General features: G+C 35.7%; 3 protein-coding genes across 3 annotated transcripts; 1 reads left to right on the top strand and 2 right to left on the bottom strand.

The window, feature by feature from the left end:
- Positions 1 to 3,721: 3,721 nt before the first annotated feature.
- On the top strand, positions 3,722 to 5,476 carry EAE98_009243 (uncharacterized protein; the record flags this gene model as incomplete). The annotated part of the gene is made up of 2 exons (XM_038956864.1): positions 3,722 to 4,319; positions 4,386 to 5,476. 2 exons carry the CDS (start codon positions 3,722 to 3,724, stop codon positions 5,474 to 5,476), a joined length of 1,689 nt encoding a protein of 562 aa, XP_038806631.1.
- A 2,651-nt stretch (positions 5,477 to 8,127) lies between these two features.
- Positions 8,128 to 9,214, bottom strand: EAE98_009242 (uncharacterized protein; the record flags this gene model as incomplete). Its single annotated transcript, XM_038956863.1, has 2 exons — positions 8,128 to 8,874; positions 8,951 to 9,214. The coding sequence occupies 2 exons, from the start codon at positions 9,212 to 9,214 to the stop codon at positions 8,128 to 8,130; spliced, it is 1,011 nt and encodes a 336-aa protein (XP_038806630.1).
- A 2,474-nt stretch (positions 9,215 to 11,688) lies between these two features.
- Positions 11,689 to 13,127, bottom strand: EAE98_009241 (uncharacterized protein; the record flags this gene model as incomplete). The annotated part of the gene is made up of 3 exons (XM_038956862.1): positions 11,689 to 12,651; positions 12,705 to 12,804; positions 12,853 to 13,127. The coding sequence occupies 3 exons, from the start codon at positions 13,125 to 13,127 to the stop codon at positions 11,689 to 11,691; spliced, it is 1,338 nt and encodes a 445-aa protein (XP_038806629.1).
- Positions 13,128 to 16,860: the final 3,733 nt, after the last annotated feature.

Below are 16,860 nucleotides of genomic sequence, written 5' to 3'. Positions count from 1 at the left end.
ATCTGTGAGATATTGTGAAACCAAAGCGGATAACGGTTGGTAAATCTGAGCTAGAGATATGGCAGTCATAAGTGATGATAATGAGTGTATGACATCCAGTGATAGAATGTGATTGAATTATACGCTATAATAGATCCCTAACCATTTGTATATTCAATCTGAACTAGGAGATTATAAGAACGTAATTGTTTAACTTTTATTGAAAGTCTAAACAGTATAATCATTCAATCTGGACTGGAATATTAGAAGAATGTAATTGTTCGATCTCATCTGGAGTATTAGAAGAACCGATTGTCCAATCTCAACGGGAACATTCAAAGCGTTTAACTATTGAGTTGGAGTTGAAGTATTGAAAAGATTCTAAAAGGTTCATATGAGGTTATCAGGTGTCAATCTCAGTATCAAAGTCTACCCCACATCTCTCTCTAGCACCAATTCCCCTCCCGCCGAGCCGCCATACCTCTCGCTTGATTTTCCCTACCCCACCAACAACTTTTTGTATTCATATACCCAAAATTCTCCACCCCAGATATCAAAAACAGCCTCTCAGCAGGTGGTGTGGTGTAATGGTAGCACGTGACGTTGTGGCTCATCCCTTACAGGATATCTCACGAATGATCCGTTTCAATCTGGGTTCGATTCCCAGCACCGCCAAAGACGTCGTCTTGGATTGAAAACAATGATGGTTTGATTCCATCTATCTTTTTGAATTCTTTTTTGATGAATTTTTGAGGTTGGACGGGGATGGTGGGGATTTTTTTGGTGGTGGATGTTAGGCGAGGTGGGGATGGTACGTGCGCCGGTTTTTTGTGGTGGGGAGCTGTCTCGACCCGATAACTTCAACTCGGGATTGTGGATGGATTTTATGTGAATAATTTTGTTGGAATGTGGATATAGAAACTGGGTGTACTATATTGAGTGATATCGTATTTATTCGATGAAGTGGATCATACCAAATGGTGAGGGAAAATATTGTTCATTATTAGTATCAGAATACGAGTATGTAGATTCCCAGTTGTGTGATAATATTCCATTTCACTCTTGTATGTATATGCTGTAAACCTACATAACATGAGATTGAGATAAGAGTATTTAAAGATTAGTGTTCTCCTTCTGTGAGAAAAGCACAGCTACGAGAAAGTGTTAAAAAGTTGTTGATGGGGGAGAAACTTAAGAGGAAAGAGTGAGTCTTGTGGATGTCAAAAGCAACAACTAGACTATACATGTACCTTGCCAGATGCAGCGACCTTCAATTTTCAAGTGAAGAATAACACTGTGATCTCTCTTATCTCCATCTAGATACCATTGACACCTGAATTGAATACCTTCTTAGGCTTCAAGACAGGAAAACCGCGCATTAGTTCTTCAAGATCTCTATACAGCTCTAAATTTTCGCTCGACAATCTACAGGTCTCGAGAAGGGATATAGTAGAAAAGATGCTCAGAAGAACTACTCCATATCCTATTAGGATTCCGAAGGGAATAATGAAAGATAGCTTGAAGTATTGAAAGTTCAACCGGGAATCGGCAAGAAACCCCAAACAGCTACAAGCTCTCGTTGCCAACTTACTGCATATAGTTCATCTGATGACAACATGTTTTAAGGACTTAAAATACACAGTTCGTTTCGCGTTTATACTGCTACAAGTCGTAAATGATAACTAGTAGCGAGTTTTGTTCCTCACATGTGAAATATGCGTGATTCACCTTCTCCCATGTTCTCCTAAGTCACCCTAATACCCTCTGATATCATAATTCGTATATAACATCACTGTACAAAGTTGAAAGATGGCTGAGAACCATTGCTGAACAAATAGAGTCTGCAGAGTAGTACCTTCACTCGATAGTTGGAAATTCTGAGAATTGCTTAAATTCTGATGTACCGCAAGTCGTTAATACTTTCAAACTTGGCAGTATCAACTCAAGTCATTCAATTGAATATCTTTGCATAGGAGAGATTCAAATTGATATGTGCGACTGGTCCTTCAAATTTGCTGGTAGCTCGAGAGCATACCATATTACCATATTGGGAAGGCTTATTTTTAGAGAAATGGATAGACAAATAATCAACTTATAACAAAATACACAAACACGCTACGGACATTATAAGAGCTCCGAGATTTTGCTTCGTGATTGGTCACATGAGAGTGAGTGACTGGGGGCTGTGGCGTTCACTAGTATGCCACAGAACCTCCGTAGTATGGATTTTTCCTTGGCGATATACCTCAACAATAGACGAACGTAAGTGCGGCGTTATATCTGCATTGCTAGAGACGGCACTGGTCAATCCCTATCCCATAATTAAGCGTTGATGCCAATCTAAATGCGATTATTGGCGCCAATGTTTTGACGAGCTGGTCGGATTTGAAACCCCACTAATAACGGTTTGGGTTGGGGTTTTCGGGGAGGTAGTGATTGACCACCCATCGAAAACACTAATCCGCGATACACCGCGTACACAAATTTGTAGTAGCCCATGAGAAATGACAATGGCTCGCTGGATTCAGTTTTAATTCGGGGAGTTAAATGTGGATGGGCTATGTGAAGACCTGACATAGATAAATGTGCAGATCGGGACAATTGTAGTTCGCAGAACTCGGTCCTCAGAGAACTTTTATGTGCTGGTTATGTACGCGAGATCTTCATACACGTGACCTAGCGACAGCGAGCAGGGTGCGTTTGACACCGATTCATGAGTCCAAACAATAGTTTGAGGAATCAAGTCGTTGTCTGGTTTTTACTAAGAATTTGTTCATTAATCAATCATCAATCGAATAAGTCATTGAACGATTTTATAAAACTTTATAAATTGGGTGGTTTTGCTTGCTCGAGTTTATATATCTGACTTAGTATAAAGATAAATTCGAGAAGAGCTTTTGTTTAACTTAACTATTACAGGTCTAGTTGATATTAGAGATGTTGGTCTCCAAGAAATTCAAGACAAGGAGTCGCACAACTGAAGTAGTTCTTTTCTTGAAGGAAGGAAGCTTCTCGCGTGTTACGCTATAGAGATAAAAATACTATTCAACATGTGTCTAAGGTTTCATATTAAGAATAAAGATCTTAATAGGTTCTTTGAACTAAGCTTGCTTTAAATCACGGAGATCACCCACATGACAGCTTTAACCTAAGATAGAGGTACCCAGGTCAGAAAGGGGTTCCAAGGTTGATTAGACTTTTTTGAGGGCGCTGTTAGACTTTCCGATTGAGAATGTCATATGCAAGAAGTGGACTATAGATTAATGCCCACTCAGACCTTAGTCTAGCGCGCAATAGTATCCTTGAAGATTGCGAGTAGCATGTAGATAGTAGACTTGTCGCCCAGGTGTATCTATAGCTGACGAAAAGCTTCGTCATAGGGGTCATCATTATAGTCTGGATTTGTTCCTACTCATCAATTTTGATGGCATTTACCATTCATCTAGTGTATTTTTATTTGTCTCTTTAATGAAGCATACGTATTACAATGCGTTGCTTCACTTTACGGTGAAAAGAAGAGTCTTCGCTAGACATAATGCCCCTGCTAAGATCCGGTTCGTTGACCTTAATGGCATCTTTAATGAAGTATAAAGACTTTCGTTTGAACCAAAGGAATAGCTTCAGCAAGAGATCTAGCTTTCCTCTCATTACATCTACATTCTTTTCTCGATAGCTAGAAGCTCGACACAATCTTTACTTTCATCCATTTGGATATTCCACATTGGACTTTTCTCTCTTTAAAATGCGCAAGTCACTTTTCGGACTCGCAGCCGCTGCTGCCACCGCTTCTGCAGAATCTCTGACCGACATCTGTACAACAGCCGTCGCTAAAGCGGCTCTACCCGCGGACGGTACATTATTCGGGAGTTCTGTCATCCCATCATCGGTTACAGCAAACGTTGTCTACAACACTTCTGTCAGCGGACAAACTTTTTTCCCCGATGCTACTGTCAATTTCTGCAACGTAACCTTCGCCTATACCCACAACGGTCGTGGGGACAATGTGGTTCTAACACTTTGGTTGCCAGCCCCAGAGAACTTCGAGAACAGATGGCTCTCATCTGGAGGAATGGCTTACAGCATCAATTCGGGTACTACTAACCTTGTCGGAGGTGTTATGTATGGTGCTGCATCTGGTCTCACTGATGGTGGATTTAACACTGTATTCGACTCCGTATTCCTTCTCGATAATGGTACAATCAACTGGGAGCCCACCTACATGTTTGGTTATCAAGCCATTGGCGAGTTGACCACGCTTGGAAAAGAGTTTACTAAGCAGTTTTACAACATGGGCGATAATAAGCTCTACGCTTATTATCAAGGTTGTTCCGATGGTGGTCGTGAGGGATGGAGTCAAGCTTAACGCTGGGGTGATATTTACGACGGCATTATTGCCGGTGCACCAGCTTTCCGATATGGCCAACAGCAAGTCAATCATCTCTTCTCAAACGTTGTCGAGCAAACACTTGATTATTACCCATCAGCATGCGAGCTTGAACTAATTGTTAACGAAACCATCTCTAACTGCGATGGCCTCGATGGCAAGGTTGATGGTGTGGTGTCTCGAACAGATCTTTGCAAGCTTCATTACAATATCAACCAAACTATCGGTTTACCTTACAGTTGTGCTGCTAGCTCCGCTGTTGGCCTTGGCCTTGGTTTTGGTAAACGCAAGAGGCAAATGATGGGAGGGTCTACCAATCCAGCTACAAACGGTACTATATCAGCCAAGGTAGTAGAGGTTGCGCAAACCATTCTCGATGGGTTACATGATTCTCAAGGCCGACGTGCCTATCTCTCGTATCAGCCATCTGCCGATTTCGAAGATGCAGCAACAACCTACAATTCCGATACCAATTCCTACGAACTCAGCATTGCTGGAGCTGGTGGTGAATGGGTCGCTAGGTTCCTTGAATTGCAGGACCTTGATAACCTTTCTTCTTTGGATAACGTCACCTATGATACCTTGGTGCAATGGATGGTTCAAGGTTGGACCAGATATGAGGATTCACTTCAGACCAACAACCCGGATCTCACTGGTATCTACAACTACGGAGGCAAAATCCTTCATTTCCACGGTGAATCAGATCCTAGTGTACCCGCCGCTTCTTCAGTTCACTACTATGAGTCTGTCCGCAGCATCATGTATCCTGGTCTATCGTTCAACGAGAGTACTGGAGCTTTGAAAGAATGGTACCGCTTGTACATGATTCCCGGTGCCGCTCACTGTGCCATCAACAGCGAACAAGAGAATGGTCCTTTCCCTCAAACCAACTTGCAGGTTTTGATTGAGTGGGTGGAAAATGATACGGTTCCCGTCACCCTCAATGCCACCCACTTGGCTGGTGAATACAAAGGAAAGAACGCTCAAATCTGTGCTTGGCCTCTTCGTCCTCTCTGGATTAACAATGGTACTACCCAGGATTGTGTCTTTGACCAAGCTTCTTACGACACTTGGAACTACACTTTCGACGCTTATAAGCGACCATTGTACTAAGTCTTTGTTGGGGGAAAAGGATTCACTGCGAGAACAACACATTATCTGCGGTGTTTCTTCGAGCCGATGTATATACCATCTTACTTCTAACTTTCTAGCTAGGAAGTTATCATTCTCTTCTTCTGTACCTTATTCTTGATCTTTAGACAAATGCCATTGATTGTCTAACATACTTTGCTTCCACACCAATGCTTTTCCAATATATTGACATCATGAGAAATATATGTAACAATTCCAATTTCCAACTACTCTAGTTAAACACCCAGTCGATTCTCTACCATTGATTGTCCCCTGCGTGCCGTAAAATATGTATTTTTCTTTAAAAAAATCGTAGGAATCCAATAGTATGTGCTTGGGCAACCACACTCTAATGCTAGGGGAGATATCCTTCATGCCCCCACTATCTCAGTAATACAAATAATTTTACAGTAGGTGAGTATCTGAACGAACAGAAAAAAGGCTCAGTAGCTTAGCAATAGTATTATTATTATAAGTCTATATTCGAGCATCAAAGCAATCAAAAGAAATGATTTACTTATTTCAAAGATTAATCCTTAGTAAAGATATAACGAGGAGATCTTTTCTAAATACTAAATCTCTTTATATATCTATATATATATATAGAATAATTCTCATCTTTATTATCGTCTTAACGAGATAATAACGACAGCTTTTTTCATCTATCTTTAGCAGACGGTCTTAGTTTAGTTTTACTATAATAGATTTAGCGAGAACACTAGACTCATATTAGTTTCTATTTAAGAATTACTCCTTTTAAGATTTCTATATATAATCCTAGCTCTCAAGACGATATTCAAGATTAATACTACATAGGTACCTGGGTATCTAAATAATAACTACTATATCATATACACTCCAATTTAAGAAATCCAATAAGATAAGTACTATCTTCAAATACCTATCTAGATATATAAACTCAACCTCATTAATCATAACACATAATAAATTATACTCTACACTCTACTATATTACACTACACTACACCATACTATTAAAATCAATAATATAAAATCAAAATGAAAATCAACAACCTAAAACAAAAACTAATAAAACTTCTCATACTCCCACCTCATAGTATAGTATCATTCTCTCCTCTATTACACATCACCTATTCAAGATATAGAAAATCAATCTCCATCTCGATCTTTATCTCTATCTTACTATATATAATCGGGGTTACGATCCTCTTTACCCCCTATTATACTAATGAGGGGGCCTCAGCAATTCGTCAATTTTTCAGCAATTTGTTAACTTTTTTTTTGGTATAAAATCTCCCTGGTAAATAGGATCAATTTTTTCTGATTTTTTATCTATAAAAAATAAAGATATTCTAAAGTATTCAAAATAATTATTAATTTGATTTGATTATATATATCTATTTATATTATTAAAAGAATAAAAACTATAAGAATTATTATCAAAAATCATAAATTACTGAAAAGTTAACGAATTGCTGAGGCCTTCTTATTATAGATAATCTTAAGGATAAAGAGGATTATAACCCTCAATTATATCTACGATTATAAAATTTACAAAATAAATTAATTCTAATAATATATTTTATTTTTATTTTTTTTATTTTAAATACTTTAGTATAAGATTATTTTGAACCTACTCTACTTCATTCCACTCCACTTCATAATATAAGTAGGAAATAATGAGATATCTATCTATCTATTATATTTCGAATCTTTATACTAGGAATAAAGTAATAATAAGTACCTACTAAATTTTATTCATTCTGTATATCTACCTATCTATCTAGATACTAATAAAATAATAGAGTGCGTTAATATTAATATTAATATTAATATTAACAAAACATTCATAAAATCTATATCATAGTATCAATATAATACCTACTAGGTAGTTAGCCAATAATATAATATAATGAGTATATCGATATAATACCTACTAAATACTTAGTCAATAATATAATATAATAGATTCGGGAATAAATCAAATGAATTAAATAATTACAGCTAGGTGTTTAGTGAATCTCTATAGTATTATATCTGAACTGAATATATAAATACCTCTTTTTCATCTAATCCTATACTTAAAAGAAAGGTAATCAATCAGTCAATTCAATATTCTCTTAGTTACTTACTTTAAAAACTTCTTTAGAATATCCTTTAAATACCTATGTATATAACAAGTTTATTTCATTTATATCGAGATACCTACCTAGGTACCTACTAGTACATCGAATAGAGGAAAGCTATAAATCTAATGTAGATGATATTTTATATATTCCTGATACATAGATACATACATAGATACATACATAGATACATACATAGATACATGAATACATACAACATCTCCGAGTAAGTATTCCTCTACACTCAATTAATTCTTCACGAACATTTTATTAAATTTATAAATGAATATATACAACGAATGAAAATAGATTTCCCATTTCCCATTTCCCATTTCCCATTTCCTCCATAGACACAAACGCAAACATAGAGACAGACACAAACACAGATACAGATAAATAGAGTTATATCCAATCTATGTCCCAATCCATGAATCCATACATGCACATTCATCAGCTCATGAAATCTTCGCTCTCGCTCCAAAGCATGAATGACGGCCTCACATAGCAATTGCAATACCCAGCCACTCTACTTAGTTTCGCACTCATCAGAGTCAACCCACACAACACTCTGGGTTGCGCTAGCTTTGGTGGTGTGAGCCAAGGCGGTGGAAGTGGCTTTCTCGGTGGTGGATGGGGTTGCGCTTGCAGATGGGACAGTGATAGCTGCGCTGGTGGATACTTCCGCGATAGAAGAGGAAGAGGAAGAAACTGGTTCGACGACAGCAGCAGAAGTAGAAACCTCGGCCACAGATGTAGAAGCAGGTGTAACGACCGCGACAGGGGTAGCGCTCGTAGTTGAAGCATCCACAACCGCCTCCTTGGCGACAACGGCATCGGAAGCAATAGAATTTGAGGCCGAGCCCGAACCCAAGTTTCCGCTTGCGCTAACGAGGTTTCCGGGAGTGACGGCGACGTTGTTAACGGTGACGGTCTTTCCGCTCAAACCGGTGACACGGACGTTGACTTTGGAGCCGTAGCCAGCGGAGTGTTCGAAGTAGTTGTAGGTGGTGCGGGTGGTTGGTTGCCAGGTTTTTCCGCCGTCGGTGGAAACGTCGAGCTGGGAAACTCCCTCGGCGGCGTTGACGACTTGCATGCTGAACCAGTAGGCCGAGACACCTTCTTTGAGGTGAAGTTGGAGGGGGCTGGTGATGGGACAGTCGACGTAGTTCCAGGTGACGTCGATGATTCCTTTGGAGAGGGGAGCGAGGGAGGTGAAAGCGGTGGGGTAGAGATCCAAGTGGTTGGTTCCGCAGCCGGGACACTCGTCTGTGATCTGAGGTAGGGGTGTTAGTTTTGGGTTTGGTATTTTGGAAATGACGGATGGGAACTCGGGGATATAGGATACATACCATAGCAGTGATAGAGTTACCTGAAGGACCGGTAACCGAAACACAACGACCACACTCCGAAGCAGTAGCCCAGTTGGAATCGGAGAGGGCAGTACCAAAGATATTGGATGGAAGGGTATAGGTGGAGAATGAACATGCTCCTCCTTGAGTATTACCACCATAAGTAGTAGCCTGACCCGAGAGAGCACGTTTTCCCATGACGGCTCCTTGAGCAATGGAGAGGAGGGTAGAGGCAGTAGCCAAGTTCTTGATTGAGAAAACCATGTTGATCGAGTTTTGTTTTTAGGGATCGAAATCGATTGATTGAAAATGTACAGTTAATTGAGACGGTAAAGGCTGTATGTGAATGATAGATATCTTTTCAAAAGAATGTATATATATATGGACAAGAATGGGAGTATTGAAGACCAAAGCTTCTATAATGAATCTCGCATCAAAATGGGATGAAGAGTAATGGAAAAGGAGAGGAGAAGGAAACCAGACAACGGAAAGCTGATACTTTTTATAAGAATGAGAATTGATGAGAATTGATGAAAATTGATGCATATTTTAAAAATTAATTAATATAATTGAAATGATGCTCTCAGGGGTGGGAACGATGATTTTGCGGGGCAGGATTGTTTCTGGGATGAATTTGTGATAAGCGCTGACATGCTGTGATACCTACCAACTAGTACCAAGGTATCTAAGTAAGTAATACCTGGGTAGTTGAGTATTCCTTCTTCTTGTAATTTTAGAATTGCGAGATGATTGAGTAACGTAAGTAAGTGAGTGAGTGGTGTTGGTTGGGATTTTTGGTCTTTGGTCTTTTGTTTTGGTGTTTTGATGAATTGATGAATTGATGTATTAATTGGTGTACTATAGAAATCAATCTCGATAGATTAATTCCCTAGTAATTAATCGTTGAATGTGATTTCCACTCCGTACCGATTGGTACTCCATGCATACCATACAAACATAGGTACCCAGGTCTGACTGACGAAGTCGATTGACTCGATTCCCTTTCAGAATATTGTACAATACATACAAACCTACATACATACATACTCACATACCTACCTACCTACGATTCCTACCTACAATTCCCATCTCTTTTCAGCCACAACCGCCAAACAGCTAGCTACCTACCTATCTACCTACACCAGGGCTGTCCCTACGAGCTAACCCGTTGCCCCTTAATCTACCCAACCTTGGAAATCCTTCCGCACATTAGTCATTTAAGCATACCTACCTAGTACCTACCTACCTACATATAGTAGTATATCGTACAAACCTAGGTAGCCTCACGTCCAAACGAGTCTCGATCTCTCCGTGATTCCCCAAAAGCTTTTTCCAACATCGCCCCCTACGCAAAGAACCAAGTCCGCAGCCGAAAGAGAGAAAAATATACTTTTTGCCGTTGCTTCTTATCCCAAAGCGGACTTCTCCCATCATTTTAAACTTTCGATAGCTTGATACTCCACGATTAAATCTCGGTGCGCATTTTAACCGTCTCTCCAGCTGGTCCATCTCCATGTGGTCGGTTGATCGTATCCATTGTTTAGACTTTGTACGCACTCGATGACCACTGAGAGATGTGGTCGCCCTCGCGATGCTCTCGCGACCTTCCTATCTCGTGATGTGATTGTGAATACGGTTGTGAATACGATTGTGATGGGAAAGTATAAGCAGTGCAGTCAGTACCTCTTCACAACTCTAAATCTCAAGTGAAAATAAACTTTCTCACCGAAAAATCCCATCCCAGTGCCCACGCTCAAACAAATCACTCATCGTGAAAGAAAGGTGGAATGAATATAAAGTTCATCTGATTCTTGGCAGGGAAGATGCACGTATGGGGGCTCGGGGGGTTCAAAGACTTTAAAGTGACAGGCTCTATATAGGAGAAAAAACAGGCCGGAATCGACCACTGCGTAATGGTACGTGCACCCTCACCAAAACAACGCGTAGAGAGAGGCGTCACGCATTGGTCAATTCCGGCCTGTTTTTTCTCCTACGTAGAGACAGACCAGACAGACCCGCCGACAGCACAGCACACTGAGCACAGCCATTTCAACAAATATCCGTGCCATCCTGGATGCTTCGAATTCTAGATCTCCAAGGTTGTTTCAACTTTCAACCAAGGGATGTGGCACGTGGAATTATTATTATTGATGTTATTGAGATACGAGTCCGACGTCAATTAGTTTACTGCTACGAGTTACTCACCTATGTATATGTGAGTGCATCTGGTGGATATTTCGGACATCGAATTTCGGATATCGGAAATCTCGCGTGTCCGGAGCGGAGATGAAGTCGTTGGTTCCCGTTACATAGTGGTTAGCCGAATAAGTTTTTCATTCTCATCTTATAATTTCATCATGACGTACGGTACTAATACAAACTAAATATACCTATACAATGGAGTGAATCAACAATGTCCCTTTACTACCTAGGTATGTTTCCAACAACCAACAACAACACCTCAATGCTGGGCAACGAGAAAAGAGTTTTCCGCCAAACACAGAGACTTGGTCGTAAATATTCCAAATTCGATCAAGTACTTGGAGAAGAACCAATTGATGACTGTGTAGCGAGCCCAAACTCCCTATACATGCATTCCAAAGGTCGAGGTTCCTTCAGGTCCTCTAGAGCTTTCATAACTCTGTCCTGGCTCTACTCCTAAAAGTCAACCAGTGCTTCAAAAGAAAATCAAGTAAAAGAGGCCTTACAGCTTCTGAGTGTACGTTACACCTTAATCTTCACCTTTTTGCACGGTAAACGTCTCCAGTCCTTAAAATTTCATCCTCGGCATTTTTCCCTCTTCCTTCCTTCTCCAGCTTTCGAACCAATGGTAAAACCCTTTCACCAAAGTTCTGAATATCATCCTCATAGTGCAAAAATGCAATTAGAACAATATCAATTCCTAAGCTTTTCAACAACAAAATTCTATCGGCCACTTGTTCAGCTGTTCCGATCAATTTTGTTTTAAACCCATCGTTGTATTGCACCAAATCCTCAAATTTGCTATCTGCCCACATGCCCTTCTTATTCCCTGTTGATGAGCCAGCTTGTTTTGTTGCATCCGAAAAGGCATTCACAGCTTCTCTGTCGGCTTTGCCTTGAATTTCGGAGAGTAGTTGTATGGCCTCTTCTTCCGTTTCTTTGACGATAGCAAAACCATTGACAGCAAAATGTATTTTCTCTTCACGGCCGAGCTTCCGCGCTCGCTCTTTGACATCGGCAATTTGCTCTTGGAATCCTTCAAGGGTGTTGCCATTCATAAAATAATAATCGGATACCGATGCTCCATTTTCCCGAGCATCAATTGAATTTCCACCTTGGAAAATGAGAGGATGTGGCCGACCGGGTAAATTGAGTGGCTTTGGTGACAATGGATAATCATGGAATTGGTAAAAATCCCCTTTGTATGAGAATTTTGGGCAAGTCCAAATCCCTTTCAAACATTCGATGAATTCCCTACTACGCCTGTATCGCTCAGCATGCTCCAGCCACCATTGTCCAATGCTTGTGAACTCTTGCTTGAACCAACCGGAAACAATATTCACAGATATTCTTCCATTTGTATAATGATCGATGCTAGCAATTTGCTTAGCGGCGACGGCTGGATTCCAAGGTCCAGGTAATAAGGCCGCGATGACATTCAGTTTCTTAGTATTATGGAGAAGTGCTTGTGAGAAGGAGACGGATTCATGTTGGTTATCCTAAAAACAATCAATATCAGTTTGTGTGCCAATAATGTATTCAAGAATCTCACAGCTCCATATCCTGCCATGAATCGAATTTGCGTGAGAGCATATTCGAATCCAACCTCCTCGGCAGTCTGCGCATATCTCACATTCGATTCGTAGTCCCAACTATCAAACGTTAGTGAAAGAAATCTTTCAGGGGAACATAAAGAATACCTTGTTCTCTGCGGAATTTTCGATATAACTAAACCACCGGAAACGTTAGGGACCCAATAAGCGAACTTTACACGATCTGGTGCATCGTTAAGTCCCGGTTCGGCAGTGAAATGTGTATTGTGTCCATTCGTAGTGACACTATTGGCATATTCAATGAATCTGTTCTGACTGTCGCCATTAACATATCCATTGGTAAGTCCATTCGCATGGCCATTGGGTCCATCATGGCGAATGACAATTGGACTATTGCTGCTGATTGTAATGGTAGTAGACATGCTTATATGTAGAGGTAGTAGAATATGTGAATTACACTTGATCAGAGGAGAAAGACGAAAAATAAAGGACAAAAGTAATGAAATGGAAATGGAAAGAAATACTAGATAGCTACGCTCTCAAGTAGCCATACTGATACTCACTAACGTCAATATGAGCACTTCTTTACTCGCATCATATCGGAACTACAAAAAAACTTCCGTCGGTAATTTAACCAAACTCTGGGTTGCGTAAGACGTGATTTCTCGTGGGAGAAAACTATGTATTGATATCCTGGGCGACGGATGGTGCAATATGCACCCCTCCTTGTGCAAGAGCTTTACTGCAGCCCGAGACTAGAGATTGATCGACAAGACCATCATAGTAACAATTATGATGATCAAACATCGGTGATCCGGAGCCAACATGATTGAATTCAGAGATCAAGTAGGGATACCAATATCAAACTGTATATTATAGAACATTGATGAGTTTTGTCACGACGAAAAGAAAAGAAGAGATTCACTCATGAGAGGAAGTTATGGTAAATACGCTAACCTCTGAATAGTATAGTAAGGTTAACCCTTACACCCAATTTAATAACGTATTTCCAAAACTTTAAATTTTAGTACTTCAATTAAAACACTTCAAAAAATAATTTAATAATTCAATATCTATATAAATTAATAATAACTTTATAATCAAGCTTTCAATCAATATAATAAATATATCAAATTGAAATTAGAGTTTAGTTTATTAATCTGATTATATATAAAGATTACAAAATATCTGCCCACCTTTATTTCAATAATATATAAACAATTGAGTATATATTAAAGTATTACAAGAGATTTATTACTCTCAATTATTATGAAATGATTACTTCAATCTATTATATTATTATAAGAACTATTAGAAATTACTTGAAATATATTCGTAAAAGGGAGATAATTAAAAAGCTGTTAGAAGAGCTTATTAGAATTGTTACTTTTAATATAGATAAAGCAATAAAAGAGGTATATAACAAATTATTATAATTATATTAAAACAAAATTAGAGATTTTTTTTATAAGGTTTTTGATATAAATATATGTAAAATAATAATATATAATATACTTAAAAGAATTAATTTCATTTATAAGTAATTAATTATAAAAGCAATTTAAAGAAATACTAAGCTTAGAAATAATTAAATAAATAAAATATAGCTTTTTCAATAAAATCAGATTGTATATATTAATAAATTTGATAATAATAAGTATATAGGTAATCAAAGATATAGATATGATAAAAAGGAAATTAAAACAAAAATAAAGAAATAATTAACAAATTATATAAAAGTCTTTATATTATTAATATATATAATTAAAAGATATATTATATTAATTACCTTTCTAAATATACTTAATACTATTCTTTTCTCTAATTTCATTATTGAAAATATTCTATTTCTTTATAATCTATATTCTAATTTAAGATTTATCATTTTAATAGATAATATATCTATATATTATATTTTTATAAATAAGATTAAAAAAGTAATAATAAAATATAATATTCTCATTCAATATCTTTTATCATATTTTCCCGATTTATATCTAATTGAATCAAATTTTGAAAATTTGAAAAGTTTTATTTATAACGCTTTGCCTTAGAAGAACTATAAAAGCAGGGTACAATTTATCCTTAGAATCTATAATTATAAAATCGAAAGTAAAGTATTTATTGAGTATACCTATATATCAATTATATATATATAATTATATATATACACATATATATATATAAACAATTGTAATTATGATTGAATGTTGATTTATAATACTATCCCTTCTTTCGAAAAAGCTTACCCTCAAACTTCATAATTATTTATTTTAATTATTAAATCGATAATTGCAAGATAGTATTATTATTATTTGATTAGAATAATATAATAAACAAATATATATATAGATTTTTCTTTTTTATAATAAAAAGATATATACAAAGTAAAGGAAATTGTTCTATAGTCTAACAATTAATCGAATCCTTCAAAGTATATAGGTCAATCGAATTCCCTTTTTTTTTTAAATCTTTTTTTAATTAATCAATTCTTTTATATTTTTCGATTAATATATTTTCAATTTCAAAAAGAAAATATAATAGTAAGGGTAAGCTGTTATCAGTATAGATTCAATAATAGGAGAATATGTATATAGTAGTAAATTGTTTATAGTTTTTTCTGTATTTACTTTATTAACTTATTCTTTTATTTAGCTTATAAAAAAGAGAACAGCTGTTTCTTTTGTTATATAAAGTAAATAGTCTATCAAAAAGAAGGAGTTCTAATGTAGGAATAGTTATAACTCTAATGAGGCGAATAATAAATTAAATTCTAATAAAAAATATAAATAAAGTTTTTTATTTATTCATTTTCGATATATAATTAGTTTATTTAATAAATACAATTATAATTACCAAGGATAATAATTTCGAAAATAAAATCAATCTTTGATTTATTTATTAAATATATTTATTTTATTATATTCTTTAATAGAATTTAAAGGAAGAATATAATCCTTTAATTAATTATATTGATAATTATAAAAAGAAGTTTATTAATAAATTGATTGTAATAATATATTACTTTAATAATATTAAAAATAATAGATATAAAATTACTGAAAAGAAGATTATAAAAGTCTTATATTAAAATCAATCTGATTATAAATTCAATACACCCTATTATAAAAGCATTAGCTTTATTAATATTAATAAACTGGAATCTCTAAATAAAAGATTACCAAAAAAAAACAATATTATAGCAGGAATAATATATTCGGAAAGATAATTAGATTTATATAGACTACATACATAACTATATCTCCAACAAGGGAAATAGTATATACTATCGAGTTTCTAACTAATTATTTGATTAAATTTGTTGTTTGCTTTATTTTATTAATAAGTATAAATATAAACACTTACTTTTTGAAAAAACTTACAAAATGTTTTTTTAATACCAAATAGCTATTACTGAATATAACAATATAATAGAAATAAATTATAATTTTATTAGTTTTTAATAAAATTAATTCTTTTTTAATAATTTGATTTGTAAAAGAAGTTAAGGAATTATATTTCGAAAAAAATATTTTTTATTATCCTTACTCGGAAAAATATAGAGTATTACATAATTAAAATTATAATATAGAGAGACAAATTAGAGTAATAATATTAACTTATTATAATATAAATAAAAACAAAGCTTTCAATAATTTGTAAATAATTATAAGCGATTGAATACAAACTCGGTCTTGTTATTACATATATTATAACTAAAAGTCGTTTTGTCTTTTGACTTATAATTATTCTATATATACTTATTATTATTATTGATTAAGGATTTGACTAATATTTTGGTTTAAACTATTTAGTTTTTGCTTCTATATCTTATCTAATTATAATTATTGGTATCTATAAAAGCTTCCTCTTTGACTTGCTTTAAAGCTATTAAGGTAGAAGAAAGATATTTTTTGTTATATTGTTTTAATAATTTAATCTTTATTTAATTCCTTTTTATTGTTTATAAAATTATAATTTCTTTATTATTTTGATATATAAAAAAAATTCTTTTAATCTTTCTTATTTATATATTGATTATTATCTATAAAATTATAATTATTCTTTTTATTCTTGTAGAGATAAATCTATTCAAATAGATGTACAGAAGGTTTTAATAGAAAGAAATTTTGCAAATAGAAATTATAAAGAAAA

This window comes from Botrytis deweyae, assembly GCF_014898535.1.
Source record: "Botrytis deweyae strain B1 chromosome Unknown BDEW_027, whole genome shotgun sequence".
Lineage (NCBI taxonomy): Eukaryota > Fungi > Ascomycota > Leotiomycetes > Helotiales > Sclerotiniaceae > Botrytis > Botrytis deweyae.
Note: the sequence above shows the minus strand (reverse complement) of the source record. Positions and strands in the feature narration are given on the sequence as shown.